This window comes from Ictidomys tridecemlineatus, chromosome 11 (assembly GCF_052094955.1).
Source record: "Ictidomys tridecemlineatus isolate mIctTri1 chromosome 11, mIctTri1.hap1, whole genome shotgun sequence".
Lineage (NCBI taxonomy): Eukaryota > Metazoa > Chordata > Mammalia > Rodentia > Sciuridae > Ictidomys > Ictidomys tridecemlineatus.
Genome location: NC_135487.1, coordinates 39,350,799 through 39,375,709, shown reverse-complemented (window position 1 = coordinate 39,375,709; position 24,911 = coordinate 39,350,799). Strand labels below are relative to the sequence as shown.

At 36.9% G+C, this 24,911-nt stretch overlaps 1 protein-coding gene and 1 pseudogene across 3 annotated transcripts in view; one reads left to right on the top strand and one right to left on the bottom strand.

Moving 5' to 3' along the window:
• Tut4 (terminal uridylyl transferase 4) overlaps window positions 1-24,911 on the top strand; it is a 148,431-nt gene that overhangs the window by 36,013 nt on the left and 87,507 nt on the right. For all 3 annotated transcript variants that reach the window (XM_078026248.1, XM_078026247.1, XM_078026246.1), the window contains exons 3-7: window positions 6,017-6,180; window positions 16,418-16,534; window positions 21,325-21,502; window positions 23,005-23,093; window positions 24,573-24,624. In XM_078026248.1, coding sequence (XP_077882374.1) covers window positions 6,017-6,180; window positions 16,418-16,534; window positions 21,325-21,502; window positions 23,005-23,093; window positions 24,573-24,624 — 600 coding nt within the window. The remainder of the gene's footprint in view (window positions 1-6,016; window positions 6,181-16,417; window positions 16,535-21,324; window positions 21,503-23,004; window positions 23,094-24,572; window positions 24,625-24,911) is intronic.
• On the bottom strand, window positions 18,695-19,709 carry LOC110598221 (synaptojanin-2-binding protein pseudogene; annotated as a pseudogene).

Sequence of the window (24,911 nt, the reverse complement as noted above, 5' to 3'; positions counted from 1 at the left end):
TCAGTCTCACAATTGTATATAAGGTTTAGGACAAGGACAAGTTTAGACAGTAACTCAATAGAGACAATATCAAGTAATAGAACAGGCGATATTTAGATATGGTAAAAATCTAAATATGATGGTACACTAGAGATGTGAAGTTGAGGAATTGTGATACTTAAGATCATTTAGTTAAGTCAGGGGTTGTGAGAGGTTCATTTTGAGCCCATGAATTTGAGACTTGTCCTGGGCAACATAGTGAGACCCCCCCATTTCAAATAAAAAATAAAGGGTGGTGGCACATTCTTAGTGGTAGAATGCTTGTCTAGCATGTATAGGCCTTGGGTTCTAACCCCAGCACACAACAAAGCAAAACAAAAGATTGCTTAATTAAGGGTCTGTTCGTGTGAGTTACTGAAAAATCTGATTTAAAGATCATTCTTTTAAAAAGGTAACAAAAGATCTAGAGCTATAGCTAGCTCAGTGACAGAGCACTTGCCTTTGCATGCTCAAGGAGCTGGGCCTGATCCCAAGTACAGTCAAAAAAAAAGGGGGGGGGGCGGATATTAAGCAAAAGAGGTGATATAGTGAGATGATCAAGTAAATGAGCTGGAGTAAGATGCATGGTTTTTGAATTCTGTCTTTCCCACTTAATAACTTTGTAATCTTGGATAAGCTTGCTTCGAATGTATCTTTGTTTCTTCATTTTATTTAAAGTGGAGATGGTGCTGCCTATGTTGTGAAACTTTACTTTTAAGAGTCTAGTTGAAAGTTTTATGTAGTACCTAACATAGTAGGTATATTTGTCAGCTCTCTGTCACTATAACAAAAGTCCAAGACTTTTGCACTTATAAAAGATTTATTTAACTCATGGTTTTGGAGTTTCTAATCTATGATCGGCTGACCCTTTTGCTTTTAGACCTATGGTGAGGCAGTATATCATGGTGAGGAGTGTGTGGCAGAGTAAAACTGTTCACTTCATATCCAGTACATGAAAAACAGTAAAAAGATCACAGCTACTTGGGAGGATGAGGCTGGAGGATCACAAGTTTGAGGTCAGCCTGGGCAATTTAGCAAGACCCTGTCTTAAAATAAAAAGGACTGAGATTGTAGCTTAGTAGTATGGTGTTCCTGGGTTCATTCCATCTACCATAAAACAAACAACAATAATAAAAACAAACAAAGAGCAAAAAGGAGAAGCTTGGGGCCCCACTATCCTTTGAGGATACACCTCCAATGATCCAGAGACCTCCCATTTTGCCCAACCTCTTAAAGGTTCTGCTACTTCCCACACTGGGAACCAAATCTTTATCCTATAAACTTTTGGGGTCAAGATCCAAGCTATAGTAGTAAGCATGCAGGGTAGAGAGTATTATTTATTACTATTATTTTATTCTATTAAATGCAGTTTTGTTATGTGTTAATAGAGAACAGTAGACCAAGTAGAGGTACTTTTGGAAAATTGGTTTAGCAAATTAATAAGAATGATTTAGCCAAATGTGGTGGCACATGCCTATAATCCTGGTGGCTTGGGAGGCTGAGACAGGAGGATTACAAGTTCAGAACCAACCTCAGCCACAAGGTGAAACCTACAGCCACCTTTACCTTACAAGTCTTTTCCCCGCCTGTGTGGCAAGGGGTTGTTCCCAGATTCACTTGCAAATTAACTCAAGCATGAATTCATGTGACATCAGGAAAAAAAATGAAAACAAATCAAACAATAACAACAACAACAAAAAATTAGCCTAAGCAATTTATTCAAAGTCCTGTCTCAAAATAAAAAATAAAGAGGGCTGGGGATGTGGATAGTGGTTAAACACCTCTGGGTTCAATCCCTGGGGAGTGGGGGTGGGGAAGGAACACACAACACCATCCTTGTGGAGTCAATATTCTATTAGGAAGAGATAGACAATGAACAAATAAATGAGAAATAGGTAGAGAAAGTTAGATATATAAGTCATATGAGAAAAATAAATCAGGAAAAAAATAGGAATTGATGCTATTGTTGCTGGTGGTGGTGTTTCAATTTAAATTGTCACTGAGAATGCATCATTAAAGCACATACCTAAAGGAAATAGGTGAATGAGCAGGGTGAGTATTTGAGGGAAGAGTGTTCTTGATCTGGGGCTCTCAAACTTTGATATACATGTGAATTCCCTGGAAATCACGAAAAATAGAAATTCCTGGGCATCATTCCCAGAGATTTGATTCAGAAAGTATGTGTGGAACCCGAGAAACTTTATTTCTAGCAGGCTCCAAACTGCTAATGCTGCTGGTGCTGCTGATCAGGATCATGCTTTTGAACAGCATATGCTAAATTATTGCCTCACTTTCACTCATATCACCCTTCTTTGTGTTTTTAACATAGCCAGAAGAATCCTATTAAAATGAATCAAATCATGTTACTACTATTTAAAGTATTTCAGTGGTTCCCTCATATTTAGCTAATGTTTTTGCAGTGAGTAGCGGGGCCTTATATGATCTCTGATATTTCCCTACTTCTCTACCTTTAGTCATCTACTTCTCAATCTCTTTCTTTCTGCTCTATTTGCAAGGTTTTCTTGTATTTCCTGAAATGTGAATACAAATGGCCACCTAAGGGCCTTTGTATTTGCTTTTTTTTCTTCCTTGAACCATCATCCCCTAGATATGGTTAGTTCTCTGAACTTTTGCTTTCTTAATGAGGCTTTTGCTCATTAGTAATCCTCATCTCTACTTCTAATAAGGCATATTCTTTTTACATGTTTAACTTTTCTCATAGTCCTTATCACTGTGTCATATTTTTAGTCTTTTAAGTAGTTTTATTGAGATATACTTCACATGCTATAAAATTCATCTTTTTAAAGTATAGAATTCAGTGATTTTTAGTATACTCACCAAATTTCACAGCCATCACTACTAATTTTTGGATGTTTTCGTCACCCTCCAAAGATGCACTATATCCATTAACAAGTATTCCCTTCTATTCACTGGCAACCACTGACTTTTTTGTCTCTGTGAACACTCCTGTACAACTTGTTTGATTAAGGTATCTCATGGAACTAGTGTTATGTGGCACACAATTTGGGACATTCTGCCTGATACCATTTTATTTTATATGTTGTTCTAAAAAATTAAATAATTTTCTTTTTTTCTGATTTTAAAGAAAGATATGTCTTTTCTAATTCTTTATGCTGGCATAAATTATAATTTTATAGAATTTGCTAATGTTATTTTGTCAAACAGGGCAAGTTGTACATAGAGAAGAGAGGAGAATATTATATTATTATGGTGTCTTGCTACTCTTCTTTTCAATGAAATATATAAATAAAATTAGGATTTCATCTTTTCTTTTGTTTCTATAAGAAAATTGTTGCTAAAAAACTAAATTTCCCCCCCCCAAATATTAGGACATAATTGCAAATTGTTCACAGTGCATCAGTGTTCCCCTCACTATAATTTAAGAATACTTATCTAACCTAACCATGCTTAGGGTGTTTGAGCCCTTTTTATAAGTTATGTAAGAGTTCGCTTTCTTATTTTGGAAACTCCTATGCCCTTTAGTAGGAATTGTACCTTATCCAGAAGTACATCATTTCTTCTTTGTTTATAAAATTAGAGCTATCAAAAGATAGAATTGATTGGGGCTGGGATTGTGGCTCAGCAGTAGAGTGCTTGCCTAACATGTGCAAGGCCCTAGGTTCGATCCTCAGCACCACATAAAAATAAAATAAAGATATTGTGTCCAATTATAACTAAAAAGTAAATATATTTTTTTAAAAAGAATCGATTATCATAGTTCCTCTAGATGGCATATAGTTGGCTTTTGAGGATAAAGAGGAGAACTTTTTGATTATCTGAGAGCATTGCACTTTGGAAGTGCTTTTAGATACATCCAGATTTTTTGTCTATTTAACATACTTTTATAAAAGTATAAGTTTTGGTCAAGATGTTGTATTAAAATTTGAATGTACAAAGTTAAATAAGACCTGGTTATTAGCATCAAAGAATCTACTTTATAAAGGAAAGGTAAATATTACTAACTGAAATGGGAGGGCATTGATGGAGAAGGGAATAGCATAGATAAAGGTATTGAGATTTGAAACAACAATAATACTAATGTGTATTTGGTATGAAAGAAGTGAAAAGTGTAAGGCCAGGACATGAGGTTAGAGATATAGGCAAGTTAGCTCTCTTTCTTTAGGTTTTTACTTAAATGATATCTTCTCAGAGAAGCCTTTTCTGACTCCCATATCTAAAGTTGTTTTTTAGCTTAGTTCCTTGACTTTATTCTTTTATAATATTTATTATAATTTGAAGTTTTGTAGTTGTTCTGTTTACTGCCTTCATGAGGGTAAGGGATTAGACATAAAGTACTATGGGATTTAAGCTTTATTCTGAACTCTCTGCAATCCTTTCAAGTATTTGATCTTTTCTCTTTCTTGCAGTGCTGGGAATCACCCAGGACCTTGTGTATATAAGGCAAATTCTCTACCACTGAGCCACATCCCCAGCCCTTATTGTATTTTATTTTGAGACAAGGATTCACTAAATTGCCCAGGCTGGTCTTGAACTTGTGATCCTCCTCTTTCTGTCTCCTAAATCTCTAGGATCATAGATCTATGCCACCCAGCCCAACTACCTTTTAAGTATTTTAAACACATTGGGCATGGTGGTGCACACTGTGTATACCTGTAATCTCAGCAATTCAGAAGGCAGGGGGATCACAAATTCAAGGCCAGAGTAGGTAACTTAATGAGACTCTCAGCAATGTGGTAGACCCTGTCTCAAAATAAAAACTAAGGGCTGGGGTTGTGGCTTAGTGGTAGAGCGCTTGCCTAGTACATGCGAGGCCTTGGGTTTGATCCTCAGCACCATATAAAAATAAATAAAATAAAGGCATTGTATCCAACTACAAATAAAAAAAAAATTAATATATAAAAAAAAGGAAAAGGGCTGGGTATATAACTAGTGGTAAAGTGCCCCTGAGTTCAATTCCCAGTATCAAAAACAAACTAAACACCCCCACCAAAAAAAAAAAAAAACCAAAAAACTATATATGTATATATTTTAAACTAGAAAAAAGAGAATTCAACTTACCTTTTAAAAAAATCACATTGGTGTAGAATCTTACTGTATGCCAAATCCATATTGCTACATACTGGAAATGCAAAGATGAAAACATAATCTATGCTTTCAAGAGATTGCAATCTAATTAGGACACAGAGATTTGTGGTCTATATATGTTCTTTCAATTGTTAGTGTCTTTAGTTCAGTGACTAAATCTTTGGGTCTTTGATAGCTTTTTATCAAATTAACTTCAGGTACCCTTTAAAGATGGTTATGTTATGCTAACTTTATGTAGTGTAGTCTCAATTACATATATACCTTGGAAGAAAAAGTCAGGCATTTGATACATGAAGTAGGTTTTTTTTTTTTTAAATACTGGGGAAGGAACTCCTTATGCATGCTAGGCATGTGATGTACCACTGAGCCATAGCCCTAACTTCTCTTCATGAATTTTGATACTATTTATATATCATATACATGTGTGTATAGTATATATATACATATCTGAGTATGTATGTATACATGCATGTATATATATATACACACACACACACATATATATATATATTTATTTCTGTGTGTGTGTATATATCTTTTTTTTTTTTTTTTTTTTTTTTTTGGAGGAGGATACTGGGGATTAGAGATTAGATTTAGGACACCCTACCACTGAGCCACATCCCCAGCTCTTTTGCTTTTTATTTTGAGATAGGGTCTTAGTAACTTGCTGAGGGTTTTGCTAAATTGTTGAGGCTAGAATTAAACTTGTGATCTTCCTCCTGCCTTAGCCTTCTGGGTTGTTGGGATTACAGACCTGTAGCACTCTATCAGGCTATGTGCATATCTTAAGTTTTACGTACATATAACAACTTATATGATCAAGGAAAATACATCTTTTCCTGTTTGTGTAAAAGTTGAATACTTTGTTTTTCATTATACTTTTTTTAAATTACCATTTCTGAGATAACTAAGTGATTGCTTCCTTTTATAGGTAAAGTGAAGAACGATGAATCTAATAAAGAAAATTCTTCAGAGATGGACTATTTAGAAAATGCCACTGTGATAGACGAATCTACATTGACACCTGAGCAGAGGCTAGGCTTGAAACAAGCAGAAGAACGCTTAGAAAGAGATCACATCTTTCGACTTGAAAAAGTATGCTGCTGTTTTAGTTATTTGGAGGGAAATATGTTTCATAGCTTTTCTTTCCTAAGTATAGCTCTCTTTATTTATTTTTTATATAGCTCTCTCTCTCTTTTTTAATTGATAAGACAGACTAGCATTTATCTTTCCTTTCCCTCTTTCCTTCCTTCCTTCTTTCTCTCCCTCTTTTTTCCTGTCTTCCCTATGTTTAACAAATACTCAGTTTATGAGCCTGGCTTCATTTATTCTTCCTAGAGGTTGGCCACTGTGCCCTACTTCCTTGTTTTAGTTTTGATTGTGGCCCCCTTTTCTATAAGCAAAGTTATTGGAATATAGCTATGCTCAATTTTTAGATATTATCTGTGGTTGCTTTCATGTTACCATGGCAAAGGTAAATTGAATAGATACCAAATGAAACCATATGATCTTTAAAACAAAATGTTTACTCTTTTCCAAAGCTCAAAGTATTTACCAAAATGTTGCTTTGGCCCTTTATAGAGTAAGTTTGTTGACCTCTGATTTATTCCTTCATTAAATAGGTACTGTGCTAGACAATAGGCATGTATTGGTGAAAATGGCCCAGTTTCTTCCCATTAGCAGTTAAAAGTCTGTTTGGATTGATGGAAACAAACTAAAATATACTACTAAAAACTTACTAGACTTTCTCCTTTTTTCCTTGTTTTTCTATCTTATCCTTTTTCCTCCTATGTTTACTGAATAGCTACTAGGAACTGTCGTAGTCATTAATAATTCCTAGTTTCAACAGTTAAAACACTAGTAGCTATTAAAGGAGAAAAATTGTCAATGTGGGTCATCATTCTTGACAAATGAGAAAGAAAGGAAAGAAATGATATGATTTTGTTTAGTTTAGAAAAATGAGATGATATCTAGATTGAAGAATGCAATCCTGGTTACTAACAGAACTTAGTGTAGAGTATCAACACATGAAAAGAAAAAGGAATGTCAAAGAATGGAGGCTCAGTCTGAGGTTATAGAGCACTTGCCTAGAAGTGCTAGCATGTGTGAGGAATTGGGTTCAATCCTCAGCACCACATAAAAATAAATAAAATAAAGGTATTGTGTCCATCTACAACTAAAAAAATTTTTAAAAATAAAAAGGAATGGAGACTCATAAGGTATAATATAAGCTCATAATATGTAGCAAGTGTCAAAGTATTCTAATTAGAAGAAAGTCTTATTTGCAATTTGCAGTTCTATCAATACTTAGTCTTCCAACTTTCTAAGCCTGAAATTAGTAGTTATTTCTGGATATGTCAATTGTCAAGATAAAATTGAGTGCCTTTTCTGTGTCATCAGCTGGTGATAGTTAAATCCAGGCAAGCCTGATATTTTTAAAAACATGACACTGCTTTTCTAAGAGTTCACTAGTTAGAGACTAAAATAAGTAAGCAAACAAAAGTAGTAATATGATTTGAAAAGGGATCATAGACAAAAGAGTGATTGACTTGAGTCAGTGTCCTTGGCATTTTTTTTTTTTTTTTTTTTTTTTTTTTACCAATTTTGTATACTCATTAAGAATGTTATCCTTTAAGTTCATTTCATTTCATCAGGTCCTTTGGTGCTCAGTGTACCCATAGATTAATTTAAAAATAAATATATAGACTTTTGCCTTGTACCAAAGAAGACATAAATCCAAACCATTAGATTAAGTGGGCAGATTTCCCTATAAGTGAGTACTAAATACTGACTTAGAAGTACTTTGAATCTTCATGTTCAGAAATCTGTATTCTAGCTTGTCTACAGAAAGTTGAAGTGCTAGCATGTGTGTAAAATAAAGTTTTGTAACTATAAATAAGGGAGATATTTGAACAGTTTTCATATATCTCTTCTTTGAAACTAGAAACATTATGATGATGAAAGCATTTTTGTCTTATTTAATTTTTGTCTATAACAATACCTTGCACATAGCAGTTTGTTCATAATTAGAGGGAGTATATATAGTGGTCAAGTGCATGGAATTTGGAATCACTGATTCTAGTTTTGCCACTTACTAGGTGGATAACATTGGCTATGTTATGTAGCCTTTTAAATCTCATTTTTTTTTCATTAGAGATTGATAAAAATAATACCTAGCTCATGGAACTAATTATGAGGATTAAGTAAGTTAATACAAGTTAATTCTTGGCACAAGATCTGGTAGTTTGTAAGCACCAAATAAAGATTAGCTACTTGTAAATTGAATTATTTTACCAGGCAGGGTAATTTTTATTATTTAGTAAATAAGGAGATAGAAGCAGGCTGTAGTGATAAAGATTCAAAGTCAGTTAAGATATCATCTGAGATTAAGAAAATCATATTCTGAAGTGAGAGAATCTTTTTGTCAGAAGCTTCAGTGAATTGAATATTAAAGATCAACCTGAAATAAAAACTGAACATTGCTGAAGTTTCAGAGTAAGGCATTAGAAACAGTATTTTAAGGGCTGGGGTTATAGCTCAGTGGTGGAGTGCTTGCGAGGCACTGGGTTTGATTCTCAGCACCACATATAAATAAAATAAATTAATAAAGAAGGAAGGGAGGGAGGGAGGGAGGGAGGAAGGAAGGAAGGAAGGAAGGAAGGAAGGAAGGAAGGAAGGAAGGAGTGTTTTAAAATTTAGCATTTATTTATTGTATTTTTGTAATTTTTATTTTGCAATTTTTTTTTTATTTTTATTTTTTATTTTTCTTGGTGCTGGAGATTGAACTTGGGACCTTGTTGGTTAAGTGCTCTGCCACAGAGCTATATCCCTAGGCTCTTTATTTTAACAATCTTATGAGTAGAGTATTGGCTTCAAATTCAGACATGCATGAATTGAAATTCAGTATCACCTACGCAGTATATTGGTGTATTCTTGTGAATATTGTAGTCTATATGAGCTTTTTGTTTTCACAGCTGAAAACAAATATCAAGAAATTATAATAATGAAAAAAAGAATAAAAATAATACCAATCGTATTGAATTATTAGGGGAATTAAAAGGATAAATTGCATATGAAACACCTAACATAGTGCCTTGTACTTGGCAGGAAATCAGTAATTATTTAAAAAAAAATTTTTTTGTAGTTGTGTATGGACAGAATGCCTTTATTTTATTTTTTATTTTTATGTGATGATGAGGGTTGAACCTGGTGCCTTACACATGCTACGCAAGTGCTCTGCCACTGAGCTACAGCCCCAGCCCAAAATCAGTAATTATTGTTTTATTATTATTTTGCGAATACATATACAAAATAATAAGTAAAGTATTGTCATTCTCAGGGGTTTGAGGAAAAGTCTCCAGAGACAGGGGAGACATCTATTCAAGTTCTTCAGGTTCTTGACCATGTTGCAGAAAATAATTTGAAGATGAATCAGTGCTCACTTTGGTAACACATGTACTAAAGAGGCATCAGAAAAGCTGGGCAGAGTGTCCCAAATCCCAGTGACCAGGAGGCTGAGGCAGAAGGATCCCAAGTACAAAGCCAGCTTCAGCAACTCAGTGAGGCCCAAGCAACTTAGGGAGAGCCTGTCTCAAAATAAAACACAAAAAGGGCTGAGGATGTGACTCAGTGGTTAAGTGTCCCTGGGTCCATTCTCTGGTACCAAAAAAAAAAAAAAAAAAAGATGTTTCAGTGGCAGAGAGAAAAGTTCATTGTAAAGCAGAAGTCACATTTAGGGGCTGAGGGCAGACATGCTCTAAGGTTGAGCTCTGTGCCTAACTGCTTTGTTTCCTGTTAATATTGTCTAGGGGATGAGTTTGTGTAGGAGGGATAAATATTCATAGGATTTCCTTGAACGGGAAGGTTCTTCAGGAACCCTGCTCAATTTTACTGACCTGAGAGCACAGTCATCTTGTAGTTAGGTAGAAAGTTGTTTGGTCTAATCAGATACTGGCAGGATGTCTGATTTAGCAAGTGTAGCTCAAGAATTGCTGGTGTGAGCTGCCTGACCTCACCTGCTCCCCCTGTTCCCTATCTCACTGTGACTGATACTTTACTATGTCAAATTGTTGTTTTCTTCAAAGTTGTTACCTTACAAGGTTATCCATTTATTCCCATCATATTGTGGTTGATTGGAATGTTTTCTTAGAACTCACCTTTTGAAATTGTCTTGCATATGTGTGATCTGTTCCTTTGAAATTCCCTAATGATGGTAGATTTTATTTTATTTTTTTGTAATCACAAAGAATAAAAGATAAACTGAGTGCAATGGTACCAAGTAATTTCACCAATGTGAGAGGCTAAGGCAGGAGGATTGCAGGTTTAAGATAGGCCTCAGTCTCTTAGTAAGGCTTTGAGCGATTTGGTAAGACCCTGTCTCAAAATTAAAAAGTAAAATAAAAAGGACTGGGGTTATAGCTTAGTGGTAAATCACCTCTGGGTTCAATCCCCAATACCATAAATAAATAGATAGATAGATAGATAGACTAAAAGTTTGAAATCAGGACAATGAGGACAGCATTGGAATAAGACTAAGTAAATAGCAAGATTACCTTTCTTACATTAGGACCTAAAGATGATATTGGATGAGTAGTAAATACCTTTAGCATTATTATAATGTTGTTTAAAATTTGTATATAAAATGTGATGACTGAAAGGAAAGTGAAGAACAGGGAGACAAGCGAGCAAGAAATGAAAGATGGAGACCAGGCAGAGATACATATGAGAGTTTATTTGTCACAGATGACAAATAAAGGCACATTTCTCTATAGATGGAGAGAAGCAAAACAGGCTTGGGGTTTGGGACTTTTATGGGGCAGACTCAGGGATTAGAGCTGGGTGAGTCCTAATGCAGGTGGTTAAAGGTGGGGTTGGTATGAGGGAGTGTTGAGCCTTTCTCAGAAAGGGCAGGAAAGCGAAATTTTCTTAAAATGGTGCTGTCACTTAAGATGGTCGTCTAGATGCTAAGCAAGGACCTTATATTCCCCCTTTTTTGTTTGTTATTGGGCCACTTTAGGGACAGGGGCATAGATCAATCTTCTGTAGCTTTTTCCTGCTGGGAAGAGGCAGCGTCTGGACCCTTGTTAGGGGCATGGGGTATCACTGAGGCAATGGTGATAGTCAGGAGGTGCAGGGTAATGCTGACTCTGGCTGACCCAAATTGGTGAGGGTTTGGAAGTCCTGTAACAGAAGCTGGTTCACAGTTTGGTTAGAGAACCTTTGAATCTGACCTTGAATAAATCTAATGATGTAGGGGCAAGCATTAGCAAAAGGCCTTTGACAAGGAGAGAGGTCAGGAAAGGAAGTGCCCACTGGAGAAGAGGGTTACTTAGCTGCCATCCTTCAGTTCCAATGGCAGTGGGAAGCCTTGAGGCCTGAAGGAGACCAGAGATAAAGGGGGCATTAGTAATTTTTTACTGAAGTTCCCTTGGTGGTAAAAAATCTGTGCACCATCCAAATAGCAGAGTGGGAGAGAAGTATGTGGAAAGTGTATTTAGAGTCATTGTAGACATTGAGGGAGGCTCCCTTTGCCAAAGTGAAGGCTCTGATGAGGGCAACAAGTTCAGCTTGCTTATTGGATGCATTACTGGGGAGGGGAGCTGCTTCCACAACCAAGGTTATAGAGACTGTAGCATACCCTGCCCGACCAACTCCCTCCCTCCTGAAGGAAGAGCCATCTGTGAACTATGTGTATGTTGCCTGGAGCAAGGGGCCTTCCTGTATGTGGGAGGGATGTGAAAGAAACTCCTCCAGTTTCAATGCATGAATAGGTAAGAGGAGAAGAGGAGGAAGAGTCCTGAGGAGCAGGGAGGTATGTGTGGAAAGTAAAACTGGGATCTTCCATCAGGGAAACCTGTAGAGCAAAAGGTGATGGGGGAGGGGGGGGTTAAGGAATGTAAGCCCTTATAGGTGAGGAGTTCCTTTAGGTGATGGAGAGCCGGTATGGTGAGTGGGTCCCCAAAGGTGAGTTTCTTTGACTCATTAATGAGTAGAAAGGCTGCGGCCAACGTTCTTTTAGGTAACGTTGGGCCCCATTCCTGAACAGTAGGGTCAAGACCCTTCAATAGATAAGCTACAGGGGCAAAGGTTAGACCTAGCATGTGTCCAAGGACCCTTAGAGCAAATCCCTGCTTTTCAGCTGTGTAAGGATAAAATGGGCATGTGAGATCTGGGAGATAGAAAGTTTTGAAGTCGTTCTTCTGTGTTGTAGCCAAGGGAAAAGTTAAATTGACACTTTCCCCCCCCTTTTTTTCCTTTATTCCGTAGGCCTCTTATCAAGCCTGCTGAGTCTGTCCTTTGTATTTCAGTGTTAGCTTCAATGTGGCCTTGGCCAGGGAGATTGCTGCCTATGGCTTTATAATGTAGGAGAGTTCTGTGTTCCTTGTTTGTCTAGAAGTAGGGTCTCTGCAGGAATCTAGAGCTTAAGTGGCAAGTAGAAGCTGGGCAGGGGAGCAAGAGGAGCAAAGGGAAGGTATAGAATGGAGAAAAGAGAAAGCCTGCACATAGAGATTTTCTTCCATTTTCCTGAGTGTTCGCAGAAGTTATGAAGATTGGAAGGTTTAATTGGTCATGGGCTTTTAGATCAGGAGCCAAAGGAGTAGGGCTAAGTAGGGTGAGGAGGCAGCCGAGAGGTGAGTCAGATGGGATTTGGAGTTCCTCAAGGCGAGTTGGAGTCTGGGACTGAGAGAAGGGAGAGGAGTCTTGGTTGCCTGGCCAGGGCTTTTGTGAGCCTTGCTGAGGAGCTGAGAACCAAGACCCAAGAGTGAACTCACAAGGGGGAGGGATTGTAAATTCTCCATGGTGAGTTGGTGTGAAGTTGCCACGGGGAGGGGCTGGGCGAGAATCTTGGTGCCTGGCCAAGATCTAAGTTCTAGAGAGGAAACTTGTTACTGGAATCTCTAGATAGTAGACTTGTAAGGAGGAGGGGAGGGGAAGAGTGAAGTCACCCAAATGAGGATGGAGTGTAGATGAAGAGAAAGAGCGCTAAGTGAATGGAAGAAGGTGCATGGTAATTGTGCTGGGTCCTCAGGCCAGGATTCCAAAGCAGCACAGATCCCCTGAGGGGAGAGCAAAACTCATGGGAGAATGTGATCAAGTCACTGGCATCAATGAAAGAGAAGTAGCGCAGGACTGATCACACACATACCTGGGATAAGAAGCAGGTTTATTGTCAGGAGCCTGACAGGGCTACTCTGCAAAAAAAGAGGGACAGCAGCAGCAAGTAGGGAGAGCAGGTATTTTGATTGGGCCATAAAATGGAGGGGGTTTTTGAGATGGATGTGAATGGGCTCATGTTGTGAGGCGATAGAAGGACTTGAAACATCCCAGACAGTAGGGTCCACCTCAGAAGTGGGTAATGGGAAGGCACTGGCAGAAGGAATAGAGGATGGTCTTAAGGTAAGGGTGAGGATCAGGGGAGTGGCAAGCGAGTCTGGATGGAAGCATGTATGAGGGGAGAAGGAAAGCATAGCCCCAAACTCTATGAGGATGTCCCTTCCCATAAGGGGAACAGAGCACTGAGGAATGACCAAAAAGGAGTGGGTAAAATTGAGAGCCCAAAGCGTAAACAAGGCTAGGTGTCTGTAAGAGTTGGTAGTAGGCCTCCAGAACTCCTTGAAGACTGAATATATAGCCCAGGTGTCTAAGAGGAAGAAGACAGGCCTACCTGAAATACACATAGTTACTTTGGGTTCCCATGGAGTGATGGTAGTGGTCAGGTGATGGGGACCTGGGCCTTGTCAGTCCTCTGCAGCCAGTCCTAAGAGTTGGAAAGGGAAACCAGAAGTGCTGGATGGCTGAGGCCCTCTATGAGCTCAGGGATAGTCAACGGCCTAGTGTCCCTCCTGATGGCATTTAGACGGCCCCCGAGGCTTGTGAGGCCTGGGACATGTATGAGCCCAGTGACCCATCTGACCACATTTAAAACAGGGTCCAAGTGGTCCTGAGGGACCCTTCCATGGGCCAGTGGAACCAGGGACAGATGCTGAGGCCAGATGGATGGCTTGAGCAAGCATCTGGTGTTTCTGCTTCTGGGCCTTCTCGTCTCTCCCATTATTATACACCTTAAAGGACACTCCTAGAACCTCAGCTTGAGGAGTTAGGGGCCCCCTCTTGAGGCACCTTAGTTTGGTCTTAATATTGGGGAAACTCTGGGAGAAGTAGTAGGTCATTAGTACTCCCATCTGGAGTCTCAGTGTTCAGATTAGTATATTGTAATAAAGCCTTGGTCATGTGGTCTAAAAATGCTGAAGGGCTTTCATTTTTCTCTTGGATGACTTCCTGGAGCTTTTCATAATTGATAGTCTTATGGGCTGCCTTTCTAAGTCCTCCCTTAAGGCAACTAATGAATTGGTTTTTACAAGTTACTCCTCCAGGTGAATTATAATCCCAATTGGGATCCTGATCAGGGACCGAATAAGTGCCAATCAGATGGGTAGGGGAGATCTGATGTACCTCTTCAACATAAGTTCTAGCTCCCAAACTCACCTGCGCTCCTCAGGCAGGAGGGTGTTAGACAAGATCATATGGACATCATGAAAGGTAAAATCATATGATTGAGTCAGATAATGAAACTCTTTGATATATGTAGTGGGGCTTGAAGTATAGAACCCAAGCGGCTTTTCCGTGAAAGTTCTGACAAAGAGAAAGGCACATGAACCCAGATTACACCATCTACCCCAGCCACCTCGAGTAGAGGACACACAGGTGGAGCTGGGCAGTGGCAGCCTGTAAGCAGGAGGAGAGAAGGGCAGAGGAGCTGAGGGGACAGTTGTTGCAGTGGCTTCATCAGAAAGAGAATTGTGGTATGGTGGGTGTTCATCCACTGGGTTGAAGGAAGAGGAGTCTTGGGTAGGATTTTCTGTCCCTTTGGAAGCATGCATAGGGGAGGTAAGAGTTAAGAGGACTTGTACAGGAGAGCAAGAGTTGCAGAGAGAGGGGCTTAGAATATAGAGAGGAGAAAGCCTGAACATATGATATTTCTTTCCATTTTCCTGAACATAACAGTTGAGAAGATCCTGATATTGGGATCTAGAGTGCAGTTAAACAGCCTTTTAGAGTCCAAAGGATATTGAAGCCAGATGTGATTGCACAAATGGAGAAGTTTGGGGGGTTTTAGGTCCAGGGTGTGAGAGAGAGAGAGAGACCCTAGGTTAGCCTCTAGCCATAGCCTTGGGAGGGAATGGATGAGGAGCCACCCATGGTGAGATGTAAGAGGTGAGTTTAGAGGTAGAGTGTCCCCCAGTCTCTAGTATCAACCAGTCGAGAGGATGGTGGACTCGGGGTCTTCACCACTGCTGGGTAAGCATTGGGGCCTGTAGAGGCACTTGGATGCTTGGCCAGAACTACGTAGGGACAGAAGCCGTAGCGATTAACCCAAGGATGGGAGGTCTTACCAGGAATAACTCCCAGTCACCCTCAGTGGTTTTTCTCAAAACTCAGGACCAAATAAAAGACCACCTGTAGACCCTGTTGACAGTAGGGATCCACTGTAGTTGTGAAAGCTGTGGCTGGGAGTGCCCCAGATCACATGGTAACCCTGGGAGTGCCAGATGATCAATGGTCACTTCCTGGGACCCACAGGTTGTTTAGGTGGAATGGAGACAGGGGTCTTACCTGGAATGTCTGGTGGTGGGTGCAGAGAGGGTATTTGGCAGAATGGGGAGCCTGGTCCCACGATGGAATTTGGGTCTGCCCTGAGGACGCTCAGTGACCCTCAAAGAGGGGAGCAGACACACCAGGGAACCCAATCCTAGGTTTTGGCACCAATGAATGGAAAGCAAGGAATGGAGTTAGGTAAACCGAGAAATGAAAGATGGAGACTAGGCAGAGATACACATGAGAGTTTATTTGTCAGAGCTGGCAAATAAAGGCACATCTTTCCATAGACAGAGAGAGGCAAAACAGACTTGGGGTTTGGGACTTTTATGGGGAAGCCTCAGGAATTAGAGATGGTCGGAATGTGGGGGGTGGGGGTGGGGGTGGGAGTGGGGATATGCCCTTGGGTGGGAGAGAATGTGGGTGGTGAAGGGTTGGTTGGTATGGGGGAGTGATGAGCCTTTATCAGAAACAACTTTGGGTGGGAAAGTGAAATTTTTCTTAAAATGTCGACAGTCATTTAAGATGGCTGTCCAGATGCTAAGCAAGGACCTTACAGTGACTACCTGGAAAAGTACTTGGATGTATAAGTACTGATTTGTTTATTAAAAACTATTCCTTATTGCTTTTGTCTGTCATGGAATTGTTATATTCATTTATATGGTCAATACTTTACTTCTTTGTTTTTGAAAAAAAAATTTTAAAAAAAAGCATTTTTAAAAAATTGTCTCTTCAGCGATCACCAGAGTATACCAATTGCCGATACCTGTGCAAACTTTGCTTGATTCACATTGAAAACATCCAAGGAGCTCATAAACATATAAAAGAGAAACGACATAAAAAAAATATTTTGGTAAGTTCTTTTAAAAAAACTATATTTGTTTTTAAATGGTAAAATTCTATATTAAGTGTTTTTTATTTATGAACCTAAAAATGAGGTGTTTTCCAGTTTTACTTTAGTAACTGATATGATAGCCTTGAGAGTTGTGATTGCCTTCTTTATCTTTATTGGTCATTAGCTTTTCAAGACCAGTTTGTTCATCCTGAAAAATGTTGAATGTCAATTCCTAAGTTTATATCTAACTAGTAAAATTTGTCACTCTACTTGATATTTATTGAGTACTAGATCTCAGCATTAATGAATATGATAATTACAGTTCCTGTCTTTTCTGTTTCTAAAAACTGGTGAATAAGAGTTTAAGTGTAATGAATCTTTTTAAAAGATGGGGGTAAGGAAAGGTGCAAAGATATTTTACTTGATGTAGAATAGGGAAGGTATCGCTGAGAAATTGACATTTGAGTTGAACCATAATCTAGTAGTTTTTTTTTTAGTTGTAGTTTTGCAGAATACTTTTATTTGTTTGTTTATTTATTTATTATATTTATTTTTTAGTTGTACACAATACCTTTATTTTGTTTTATATTTATGTGGTGCTGAGGATCGAACCTAGGGCCTCGCACAAGCTAGGCAAGCACTCTTCCGCTGAGCCACAACCCCAGCCCTGTTTATTTATTTTTATGTGGTGCTAAGGATCGAACTCAGGGCTTCACGTGTGCTGTGTGAGCACTCTACCACTGAGCCACAACCCCAGCCCCATAAACTAGTATTTCAAAGTGAAAAAAGGTGGGGAGCATTTTACATAAAATAGTATGAATAAAGGTCTATAGGTGAAAAACTATGAAAGAATCTATAAGAAGGGAGCAAAGAACTACTGAATAGAGTATGACATGAAACTAGAGAAGTGCAGATCATGCAAGACTTTCTAAACGTGACTTTGGGAATTTGTAATTTTTTAGTTATTTTTATTAAATATCTCATAGATACAGATAGAAGTAGAATGATTTTTAAAATATATTAGAATATTAGTTTTTTAATTTTTCTTTTTAAAGTTGTAACACTAATACTGTATAACCTCTCATTTCTAAGTCTCAGTTCAGGAATCTTCTTACTCCTTCCCTCTGTTCTCAAGCAGTTGTTATACACCTTGATCAGAAAACTAATATTTTATATTCTTTTTTTTTTGATGTCCAACCAATATTTATTAAATAACTATTAATTTGTCCATACTAAAAACTGGATACATTTTATTACCTGGGAAAATTCCTCATCATTTTCAGTCACAATGATATAAAGCCTCCAGTCTGGCTGGTATATTTGGAGAATGGAAATGACTTTCTAAGGCTAAGCTTTAGTTCAGTTATTCTCAGTGCTTTAAAACCAACATTTAAATAAGATGGGTCCCATGTCACCAACATTCCCTGTATTCCCTAGCATCCATTCATCCATATTTTCTTTCCAGGCTTTCCCCAGGAAACAGCCATCGAATATCCCTAACCCTAAAACAAACAAAACTCATTTCCTCCCAGTCTCTGAAAAATGGCTTATTTTAATGTATTAAAAGCCACACTCATTGTTTGGAGCCTTTTAAAAAGCTAGTAATTCAGGCCTTCTCATATTCCCTAAAATCAGAAACAGAGCTGATTTCATGCCTGTCCTGTCCAGGAGGCAGTTCTTTTCTCAAGTTTTTTTCCTGTTACTAGAAACCAAAGATTGGTAGATTGCCTGAGAGGGTTCAGATGCCTCCTCGAAGACACTATCTTTTGTCCTTTCAGAAGTTGTCTTGATGGGTTGGTTTGGTCCCACTGCCATATCCTTGACCACAATTATTCCCACTGATCCTTTAACAGTACTGTGAGGTATCAAAAAAAGCCACTAGTATAGCCACAAATTGGTAAGATTTATCTTTATACCTCAAAGTTTTTTGAACTGATTGACCTGAGCTGAGCTGTCTTATACCAAATTTACCTCTACTTCATCATAGCTAGTATGAAAAGAAATATTATTCTGATTTTTAATTAGTTGCTTTAGTTATTATTTTTTAAATGACTTTGATTAGGCATGCCCTTTGAAAGTTCATCTTCCTGTTTCCCATTACATATGTTCTGCAAATAGCTGTTTAAAAGTTCTTCAATTAAGAGTAGCCCTTATATACAGAAATCTAGAAACCACAGAGCAGTTTTCTCACCTCTTTAATTTTCCATAAGGTATCAATATTATACTGTCATATATGCATATGTATCTGTATTATATATATGTATTCGCTTTTTTAAAAAAAGTAAAAAGCTCTTCTTAGTCTCCTGTGTCCAACATAGGCACCAAAAATGTATTTAAAAATTAAATAAAGGCCACAAGTACTTCCCAAGGAAGATCATTAAAAAAGAAAAATCCTCTCTTCCTCTTATGTCATACAGCTGGCCTTCAAGACACAGCAGCTAATAAAATGGTGTGACCCATGATGACAGGAAGACTACACCATTCCATCTTTGGGTGGTAGCTGAATTTCTATTAGCAGTCGTAGTAAAATATATAACTCCTCATTTGTTCTAAGCAAGTCTTTTCTTCATCTTTCCTTCAAACAATACCTTTACTCTCCCATTAGAATATGAAGACTTGGAGCTTCTGAATAGCAAGGTTCTGGGTGGGAATCAGTCACTTTAAATCATGTGTTGGCTATGCAGAGAGGGAAAGATACAGGACAACAGCAGGGAAGGAGGAGAAAAGAAATGTAAGTTCACTGGGAGCACTAGAAGACAGCAAGACTTTCAAAGGTGTTGCCGGTATCTCATGAAGGCCCAGGTTGCAACCATGGTGAGGGCAAACACTGGCAGCAGCACCATAGCTATTGGAACACCACTTGGCTCCCCTTCACCTCCATGTCCTATAGGTCCATTCTGCTCCTGTAACCTGTGTTGCACTCTCAATGAAACAGCATAGCCTGCATTACGAAAGAGGTCTACCGCATCCTGGTGCAGCAGGTTCTTTAGGTCTTTACCATTTACCTGAGGGTCCTCTCTTAAGATTGATCTCTTCCTCAGTGACCAAATAATCCACCCTTCCGTTCATGTTCCACTGCTCGCCTGGCTTCCTCCTCAGGTCAGCTGGCACTCTGCACAGGTGAAGGTGAATCGGTCTCGGCGCGGTGTCCCAGGCACAGTCCTTTCGGTTTCCGAAGCCTGCAGAATATTCTATATTCTGATTGTCTGCCTACCTTCCCTTTTAGACTAACATATCTAATAGTCAAATTGAGCAGATTTAGTTTTTTATTTATTTTTTATATTTGAATTATTGCTGATAGTGTTGGGCACACAGTAGCTGCTCATTACATTTTATTAAAAAAAAAAAAAAGGGAGGAAGGAGGAGAAGAAGAATGAGCCAGCTGGGTGCAGTGGTGCATTCTGCATACCTATAATCCAGCTGCTCCGGAAGCTAAGGCAAGAGGATCACAAATTTGAGGCCAACCTGGTCAATAAGGAGACCCTGTCTCAAAATAGAAATAACTAAGAATGTAGCTAAGTGGTAGAGTGCTTCTGAGTTTATTCCCCAGTACTGCTAAATAAAACAAGTAAATAGGGCAATGTTTGTTGATAAAGATAAAGAACCCAAGTTTGCTTTACCACTGAGCACATCTCCAGTGCACCCCCCCCGCCCACCGCCCCCCTTTTTTTTTTTAATTTTGATACAGGGTCTCACTAAATTGCTTATGCCCTTGTTGAATTTGCTGAGGCTGACCTCAAACTTGAGATCCTCCTGCCTCAGCTTCCCGAATCACTGATATTACTGGCATGCACTATCACTCCTGGTTTGTACAGTTCTTTTAATATGCTGGTAAATTTGATTTACAAGTATTTTATTGAGGATTTATTGAAGTTTTTAAACAGGAGAATAAATTGTACCAATATAGAGAATGGGATGAAGCCTTAAGATTGGAAATGAGAGACTAAATAAGAGACTTTTGCCTCTTGGACAAGTTTTCCTAGCCTAACTAATTCTTTCTGAAATTCATCAGGAATCCACTACTGAGCACACTCTCAACCCTCATCTTGATCTTTTCAAATAGGATTAGGGACTTTCTTACCTCAGATGCTATTTTCACTATATGGAGTACTCTCCCCCTAGAAACTTAAATGTCTCACTCTTTCACTGCATTCAGGTCTCTAAGTGTATGTGTTCAAAATGGCCTTCTTTGTCCACATGGTTTGAAAACAATGCCCCCTTGCCATCATTCTGTAGCCTCACACTCTGTTTTATTTTTTCTTATACTTTTTTCTTTTTATTTTTACTTGACATGATATCTATTTGTCTGTTATCTTTTCCTCTTAGCTAGAATGTAAGTATATCAGGAGAATATAAGGATGATCAATGACATGAGTATATTAGTGAGAATATTTGATGGAATATCCTAAAGGAAGTAGCATAGGTTTCATTCATAGCATCGACAGAGAAGTATTATTGCATCTATGTTGATTAGTTATGATTGAAGATCTGCTATATCTTAAGATAGTCTTTTTGCTACAACAAAATCATCAGCTGTTTAACTTATGTTAACTTTGATATGAATTTGAGAATTTATGTAAATAGTACAATAGAACAAATTTTAAAAAATTAAAAGTAATCTTCCTACTGAAACTCTCATTCTTTGTATTTTGCCTCACAAAAACAGAAGTATCTGTCCCTTTTGTTTACTTCTGTATATCTTATGCATAGAAGGTGAATATTTTAATTATTACTTCTTTCCTTCCTAAATATAAGGACATTAAAATAGAAACTTTTTATGTTATTGTTGTGAAATGTTACATTAATAGGAAAAACAGGAAGAAAGTGAGCTTCGTTCTCTGCCACCTCCTTCCCCTGCCCACTTGGCTGCTTTAAGTATTGCAGTTGTTGAATTAGCAAAAGAACAAGGAATAACAGATGATGACCTCCGAGTCCGTCAGGAAATTGTGGAGGAAATGTCAAAGGTTATAACAACATTTTTACCAGGTACAAACTTTTTATATTTCATTTTTAAAAATCACAAAATAATGTACTTCCTCTTGAACTAAGGTAAATTTATGATTTTATTTTTCCTTCTTAAAGCACATGAATTTGATTATTTTATGAATAACTTTGGTGAAGAAGATATTTCAGAAAAGGAAAATTGAGAATTATAGTACAGCATAATTTTATACTAAGAAAAATTATTTTAAAATGCCAAATATTGATAATTTCTTAGTGGTCACATATTTTATGTTAGTTTCCCAGTATTATTTTTTATGAATGGACTTTTTAAAAAGTTATATTATTTCCAATATAAATATTATTGTCACTTAATAAAATTCCTATTGACTGACGGTAGGAAAAAAATTAAGGAAAAACTTCAGATAAAGATTATTTTTTGGTGCAAGATGGGTATCAGGTCAGGTTTATTTATCTGTGGACTATTTGCTAAACCCATGTCATTTTTTTTTTTTTTAACATTATCTTATGGTTTAAGTAAGTGTATATTGTAAATAAAGACTCATTTCTTACCATCAAAGGTCTTTTGGATATTTGATAAATTATATAGATCCATTGTGAGAGTCATAAGAAATAATAGAAAATTAAAATTGAAAATGGAAAATTTTGTTTCCTTCTGTCATAAATAAAACATTTAATCCTAATTGAAATTATGTATAAAAATAATTCAATATTTTGATAATGGAAATGAATTTTTAATGATTTTAATGACTTGGATGACTTTCTGACATTTTGCAAGTTTTGAAAAGTAGACTTTTATATATACAACTGAATATAAACTTAAACTTTTAAAAAACAAAACCACCTGTCTAGTCAGTACCAACCATGCATAGTATTTTCAACTTACCTTCTGGTGAGATCCTTTAAAAATATACCTTGGTAACTGTATTTTTTAAATTTTTGATAGTCTGAGGAAGATGTATATGGGTAGTGTAGGTCCTGGTGTTTCTATTTATTTTGTTCTGTGAACTCTTGAGGGCTACGAAATGTTTTGTTTTAGATTTGTAACATCAGTTGACTTGATTTCACTTTGTATTTTTAAAAAGCATTTGCACTAGAGGCCTATGATCATTTCTCCAAAGTACTATCTCTTATATTTATATAATTATCTAAAAATAAATAAATGTAGTTTGTGACAGTATTACTGTAGCCAGGTTAGTACATTTGTTACAGTTGTATATTAAATGCTAAATATATTCTCAGTCATTCCAAAATAAATTTTAACTAAAATTTTGTTTGAACACTGAACTTTTATGAGTAATTTCTCTCTCCCCATTCTATATCTGTACCCCCAAATTGGGAAACATTATTATTATTATATTATTATTATAAAGGTATTAGAAAAGTTCCCATTCTTCTATAATCATTATATTAGAAATGAAAGACATAGAATTGAAATATGCATATATATTTTTCCTTCTGCTATTTTTTAGAGCTCCTATATTTGCACGTGGTTTCATGCTTTCATTTTTTTCCCTTTATTACAGAATGTTCACTTAGGTTGTATGGCTCATCTCTGACTAAGTTTGCTCTAAAAAGTAGTGATGTTAATATAGATATAAAATTTCCTCCTAAGGTAAGTACTTAGAAAGAACCCTTTCCTGTTAATCTTAATCAGTACTTCATAATTTTAATGGATGATCTTTTTAGAGAGAGGGGGTAGGGGAATATAAAACTCTGGCTTGTAGAGTGTTATTGTGATTAAATAGTGCTTTTGGAAATTTCTGCTAAGTTTCAGATGAAGGGAAGGTAAAAAAATATATGGGATGGAGGAAAAAGGAAGCAGAAGAGGAAGACAATAAAAGGGAAAGAGCTTTTATTTGAATATCTTAAATAGCTATTACTTCTGAAGCACTATAGAAAATGAAAAGAGTTTTGAAACTATACATCTGGGTTCAAATTTTGACTGCAAAGAGCATGTTACTACTTGACTTTTTTTTCAGTTGTAGATGGACACAATACCTTTATTTAATTTACTTACAAGTGGTGCTGAGGATCGAACCTAGTGCCTCATGCGTGCTGGGCAACTGCTCTACCACTGAGCCACAACCCCAGCTCACTACTTGACTTTTGAGTCTGTGTTTCCTCCTTTCCAAAACAGGGATAATGACTTTTATATTAAATTATTTATATATAATGACTTAAACAGTACTTTTGGAAATTTCTCCTTCCCACCTCATATATTCATGTATTAGTACTTGGTACGTGATGGATACTATGAATTAGTAGCTATTATCATTAGTGACAATGTCAGTATTGGTTAGCATTGCTAACATTGCTTATTTATTGATGTAAAACATTTAAAATAATAGTCAAAATTATGTTTAAAATTGTTTTAATAATTTTATGCTTAATGAAATTTGATTTGGGTGAAAACTTGTTTCTTTAATTTTTAACTTGATATATTTACCTTACAACTAATTTGTGATGATGATGATGATGATTATTGGTGGTGCTGGGAATTGAACCCAGGGCCCTATGCATGTGAGGCAAGCACTCTACCAACTGAGCTATATAGCTCCAGCCCCTAATTTGTGATTATTAAAGACTTAAATAGTAACAAAATACCCTTTAAACATTTGATAAGCTTGTTATAGTAAATAATATTTTAATATAAGCCTTTTGGCTGAGCTGCCAGTTGTCTTATGTACTATGAAGTTCTTACCTTAAAAAATTCTTATTAACATTCATTAAAGTAAACTTGCTTCTTTTTCACTTGTTGTAGAATTTTAGAACCTTTTATCAATGTGAGAACCCATTAATTTTAAGAGTGTTTCTAGAATGTTAATGCTATATTTATTATATTCTATTTCTGAAAAAACGTTTACTAACATAGTGAGATGCAGGGGTAGCTTAGTGGTAGAGTCTAGCATGTGCTAGGCCCTGGATTTCAAAATTTATTGAACATAAAAGTGAAAACACTATTCTGTTTTCGTATTTTAAAATACATAGCATAATTTTATTTAAATGTTATTTTTAAATGAAGTTGTTCTCTGTAATGTTCTGCTACTTGTACTTTGAAATTAGTGTATTGATTAAAATTTAAATTTTTTAGATGAATCATCCAGATCTTCTGATACAAGTGCTTGGAATTTTAAAAAATAATGGTGAGTTTCTTTTTTTTCTTTTTAAAGTTGTCTTTTTAAAGGTCTATGCAATGTGTTGGTTATATATAGCTAGCCAAATAAACTAAAACTGCTAGCATATTTGAGTCACTATTATATATGGATAGATAAATGTATCTTTTAATATATTTATTTAATTGGTATACCAGAAAATATAATTTACCTATTGCTATGCCAGAGGTACCATATTAAAATTGACATATTAAAAAAGTTGCTGCATTTTTAGGTAATTTAAAAAAAACTAGCTTTGAATATAGTAGTTTTCCTTT